Source organism: Castanea sativa, chromosome 10, assembly GCF_040712315.1.
Source record: "Castanea sativa cultivar Marrone di Chiusa Pesio chromosome 10, ASM4071231v1".
NCBI lineage: Eukaryota > Viridiplantae > Streptophyta > Magnoliopsida > Fagales > Fagaceae > Castanea > Castanea sativa.
In genome coordinates this window covers 13777600-13783298 of record NC_134022.1, presented here as the reverse complement: position 1 = coordinate 13783298, position 5699 = coordinate 13777600, and the positions used below count along the sequence as shown (strand labels likewise).

Genomic DNA, 5699 nt, shown 5'->3' with positions numbered 1-5699 from the left:
CACACTCCTGACGCTTCAAAAACCACAATGCCTTAACAAATGTTGTAGGTGGCTTGTTGTCCCCCAAGTTCTACGGTGAGATTAACATCGTACTGTCCTTATTCCTCCATCCTCTATATATACAGGGAGATAGGGAACTCTTGTCTCCATTTCTTCCTTTCAAGAACAAACAAACACTCCTCACTCCAAATAACTTGCCCGAGGAGCCATTCTTTTCCAAATATTGTAAGTGCACATCATTACTATTTTTTTTATAAAAAAAATTCTTCCTTCCTCCTTCGCATTCATAGATTTCTCTCCTCTTTTATCTTTTATTTTTCCCACATGGGTAGATTTTTTAAATTGGTTGACACTCCTAAACACAAAGAAGAGTTTAAGAGATACTATAGGATCCCTAGTAATGTATCAATACAACACTGTAATATAGGTGAATGGCATGAGAAAAGGCCTACTGAAGTCGTTGTGATTCTGATGATAGCCTTTATTGAGGGAGGAATGAGGATTCCTATGGGTAGAGTTACTAGGGATTTTTTAACTCTATTTAGACTTTGTCCAACTTAATGCGTCCCAAATATGTTTAGGGTGTTAGGTAGTGTGGACGCAATGAACGAAAAGATGGGTATAAACCTCACCCATCACGACATCAATTGGATCTATGGTTGCCAAAAGAATAACGAGGCAAACTACTACTTCAAAACTAGGGTTCCTGCTATTAGACTAATTTCTTACCTCCCCGAGACAAACAAAGGCATGGACGAGGACTTCCTCATCGTTTTCAGGGAATGGCATGATGGACTTCATTGCCCGACCTCAAATGGCATTCCAGGTGGGATAATTTAGGGAAGTCCTTAAGACCTTGTGTTATTTAGGAAGATACCAATACTTTAAATATTTATTACTATTATTTTTTTGATTTCGTTACCCCTTAGTTTAATTTGGCTTAATCAGATGAGTAACAAAAATTTCTTTTCTTTCTTTAGACAAAAAAGCTATTGTCAAAAGAAGAGGTTTGGTAAATTTTGATTTACTAAACCAAGTTTTGAGATCCGAGATTTTCCTACACCGAGATGGGTAACTTCAGGCAGTATATGTCATTCTCGGTTTCAAACCTATTTCCAATCGATTCCAAGTGTCCAAGCACGTGATCAAAGCCAGGGATTCGTGTCTTGCTTTGATTGACGTTGCCATTGAGGGCTTTATTCGGAAACCTCCCCCTACTGGCACACAAACTATAAACCTTCCTAGTTTCAAAGATCCTCAACCAGTAGCTGAGGGAATCTTATCTTCGGATGACGAAGTTGAACCCCAATCCGAAGAAGATAAATCGGGGGAAAGCACTGAAAGTCTTGTCTATGATGAGGATTTCGAGGTCTTTTACTGTCCAGACGAGACCGAGGATATAGCATCCAGTTCAAGGTTAACCACAGCTTTTGATGGTGAAAACCAAGAGGTAATTGAAGCAATGGTGCTAAAAAAAGGATGCTCGACTTGCTATCTTTGCTGGAATTCCTTGCTGGGACCGCCACCCCCAAAGCCTCAGTAGTTCCTAGACCTTCTACTCCGATTCCTCCTTCTCCTCCGTAAAATGAACCAACCAACAAGAAGTGAAAAAGGGACAAGAAAGGTGGAAAGGGCTCAACAGAGGAGGGAGAGATCCAAGAGGAAACTCCTCCCGAGTAAACAAAGGTAACAAAGACGAGCCAAGATGATACCCGACCGTCAATCTCGCGTTCCGAGCTGGACCCTCTGCTCGTACTAGACAATGCCCCCCTCCCTACAGACTCCTCGATTCATAATTTTGGTCATGGGAGGGCAGGCTACGTGGCCAACTCAATCGAGCAAGCGCTTCTTCTTCCAAGAGACATGGCCGAACTTCAGAACTTAAAGAAGCATGAGATGTTTCTATCCCTAAAGAGGGACTTAGCCCTGGTACACTTTCTTTCCTCTTCGTTTACTAACACCGTTTTACTATCAGCGTACACTGATCAATTTTTTAGACATGTCTAACTTATAACTCTTTTTTTTTTCCACATACTTAGGCAACCCAGGTGATGCATGTGATCGAGGAGTGGGTTGATCAGACTCTCGATGAAAAGAAGGAAGAGGAGTCTAAACGCTATGCTGCCTAGAAGGCATAAGCTCAGATAGACAAAAAATTAAAGGAAACTCTCTCCAAACTCTCTGAGAGTGATAAGGCTAGAAAAAGCGTTGAGGCCTCAATAGAGAGTTTTGAAAGGCAGGCCTAAGAATAACTCCACCACTTGCGAGAGGCAGAAAGTTAGCTTATTACTGCTTGGGCGAAAATTTCTGAGTTGAACAAGGAATTGGAGCAAAAAACGAAGGAGATGAGTAAGGTTGAGCAAGCTGCGTTTGATATGGGACAAAAATAAACTGAAGCCCACCTCAAGTCCCAGATCCTAGTGGTGTGCTAAAGCTTCTGTATTCGGACTTGGGTTGAGGCCTTAAATGCTGCCAGTGTAGACCTTTCTTTAGAGCTAAGAAATCCAGAGAAGGTGTTTTACCCTCCAGAAATTAGAGTGCAAACTTCTACTTAATCTCCTTCTAACACCACTGCCACTACACAGCCTTCCCCGATCGAGAATCCACCCTTGAAATCCAACACAACTACCTCTTCTACCTCCACTATTGTAGCCGAGACACCTTCTTTGGAAAAGAATCCAACCTGGGTTAAAGCAGCTCCTCTGGCATCTCAACCTAATGCAGAAGAGCAAGTCTCGAAGGATGTTGGCAAGCAAAAGACACCAAAGGCTTTAGGGACACAGTAGAGGCTGAATTGGAACACCCTTTTGCTATATTTGTCATTTTTTTTATATGGCCTTAAGTATTATGGCCTCTTCCATATCTTGTTGTATATTGAAGTTAATGAATGTTTAATCTCGCTAATACAAGAAAACTTCAATTCCTGCTTTATTATGCACACTTTTTAGTAAAATTCAATTCCTACACTCTTCAATTCATTTTTTTTAAGTACTAATTAGTTTTGAACAGACAATTTATCATCTCCAATGTGCGCTAACTTACTCAAGGTAGGAAATTCAAGGACTTGAGCCCGACTGAGGTTCCATTTAAACCATAATCATATACCTAGGTGTTAATATACCCATGGCAAGTGATCCAAGGAATTGAACCCGGCCGAGGTTCTGTTTAACCCCTGACTACTTATTCAGGTATTAATTTATCCAAGATAGGTGATCCAAGGAATTGAACCCGACTGAGGTTCTGTTTAACCCTTGACTATTTATTTAGATGTTAATTTACCTAAGGCAAGTGATTTGAGGAATCAAACCCAACCGAGGTTATGTTTAACTCTTGACAATTTATTTAGGTGTTAATTTACCCAAGGTAGGTGATTCGAAGAATCTAACCCGACCGAGGTTCTATTTAACCCTTGACTATTTATTTAAAAACATTTTTAATCAAAAAAAAGAGTGCAACAAAGCTGATCAATACATCTCGAATATCCATATATATATATATATATATATATATATATATAGATATAGATATAGATATTTGTTTACAAAACATGCAACTAATAATAATATTTTTTTCAAGTTATTCACAGTCCACAGTCGAGGAACTACAACCCCGTCTAGATCTTCCAAATGATAAGCCCTTGTTCCGGCTATAGAAGTTACCCTGTAAGGACCTTCCTAATTAGGACCCAGTTTTCCCTAAGAGGGGTTCCTCATATTCTCGACCACTCTACGCAAAACAAGATCTCTGGGAATGAACACCCCGACCTTGATTCCTTTGTCAAATCCTTGCCTAAGTTTCTGTTGGTACTGTGCCAATCTGACCGTAGCTATTTCCCTTCATTCCTCAGCTAAGTCAAGATCAAGAGATAGTAATCATTCATTGTTGCCACCGAGGAGTTGGTCGGACCTTAATGTTAGGAAACCTGCTTTTGTAGGAATAACCACCTCAGATTTTTACATCATTGAAAATGGGGTCACGCCCGTAAATCTTTTAGAAGTTGTGCGATACGTCCACAAAACATGGGGCAACTCGTTCACCCACTTCCCCTTGGCATCCTCAAATCTTTTCTTTAATCCATCCACAATGACTTTATTGGTGGCCTCCGCTTGTCCATTACTTTGTGGGTACGAAGGGGTGGAATACCTATTTTTTATCCCTAAGTCACAATAATACCTTCGAAAGGATTTACTATCAAATTGAAGCCCATTATCCGAGATAAGTATGTTAGGGACCTTAAACCTCGTTACAATATTTCGCCACACGAACCTTTTGATATCTTGATCTTGGATGTTAGCCAATGGCTCAGCCTCGACCCATTTAGTAAAATAGTCAATTGCAACAAGGAGATATTTTCGATTCCCTGTTGCCTTAGGGAAAGGTCCCACGATATCCAGCCCCCATTGTGCAAAAGACCAAGGATTACTCAATGAATTCAGCACTCCCCTTGGTTGATGAATGTTAGGAGAATATCTCTGACACTGATCGCACCTCTTAACATGTTCTTGATAGGACTTCTATGTGCTTGGCTACCAATAACCTTGCGTTAAGGCTCTATAGGCAAGTGACCTACCCCTTGTATGACTACCATAAATTCCCTCATGCAACTCCTCCAGTAGTATTTCCACTGCCTCAGGATGAATGCACAGTAGATATGGCCTCAAATATGAGCGTTTGTATAATTTCTCATCCTCATATAGCGAAAACCTCGGCATTTTCCTACCAATTTTCTCTGCCTCGGTTTTGCCCTCGAGCAATAGTCCACTTTTGAGGAATGTAAACAATGGATCCATCCAACTTGGGCCCATCCAAGTGAAATGGACACCAACTGGAACGGGCACATCATAATCAGGTAACGCATAATCCTCCACTAGTATAATCCTAGGAAGATTCTCCCTACTTGTGGTAGCCAGAGTTGAGAGCGAATCAGCGTGAGAATTTTTACTTCGAGGTACATGTTCAAGCGTAAAGGAATGAAAGTCCCTCAAAGAATATTTAACTTGATTCAAGTACCAAAGCATCCTTAGGTCTTTAGCTTCAAAATCACCCTGAACTTGTCCAACTATAAGTCTTGAATCACAGTATGCCCTCACCACCTTACCTCCGAGCTTGCGCATGGCTGCCAACCCTGCCAATAAAGCCTCATATTCTGCTTCATTATTTGTTGCTGCAAAACCCAACCTCAAGGATTTTTCTAAAGTAATTCCATCTAGAGAGATCATCACAATTCCTATCCTTAATCCATTCTGATTAGCCGCACCATCCACAAATAAATGCCAAACTTGTTGAATTTCCACTGAGCCCACTATCACTACTTCCTCGGGCTTTGCTCCCTCTTATGAGTCACTTAACTCCTTGGTAAATTTTGCTACCAGTTCCGCCAGAATTTGGCCCTTCATAGCTGTTTGAGCCAGATACTTAATGTCAAACGCACCGAGCATAGTTCCCTATTTTGCCACTCTTCCTGTGTAATCCAACCTTCGAAGCAATGCTTGTAAGGGCAACTGGGTCAGGACGATCACGGTGTAGGCTTGGAAGTAGTGGGGCAACTTCTTCATGGCATGGATGATAGCAAGAATTGCTTTCTCCAAATGGAGATACTTGACCTTGGCCTCCTGGAGGGATTTGCTAACATAGTACATTGGTTTTTGAATTCCTTCATTAACTCGTATCAAAACCAAATTCACTGCATGTTCGGCAAC

General features: G+C 41.0%; 1 protein-coding gene across 1 annotated transcript; it reads right to left on the bottom strand.

The window, feature by feature from the left end:
* Positions 1-4526: 4526 nt before the first annotated feature.
* On the bottom strand, positions 4527-5219 carry LOC142612068 (uncharacterized). Its single transcript, XM_075784198.1, has one exon. The coding sequence runs from the start codon at positions 5217-5219 to the stop codon at positions 4527-4529; it is 693 nt and encodes a 230-aa protein (XP_075640313.1).
* Positions 5220-5699: the final 480 nt, after the last annotated feature.

Excerpts from the sequence above, each read along its gene's own strand:
- LOC142612068 (XM_075784198.1), bottom strand. The coding sequence starts at position 5,219 with ATGATCTCTCTAGATGGAATTACTTTAGAAAAATCCTTGAGGTTGGGT.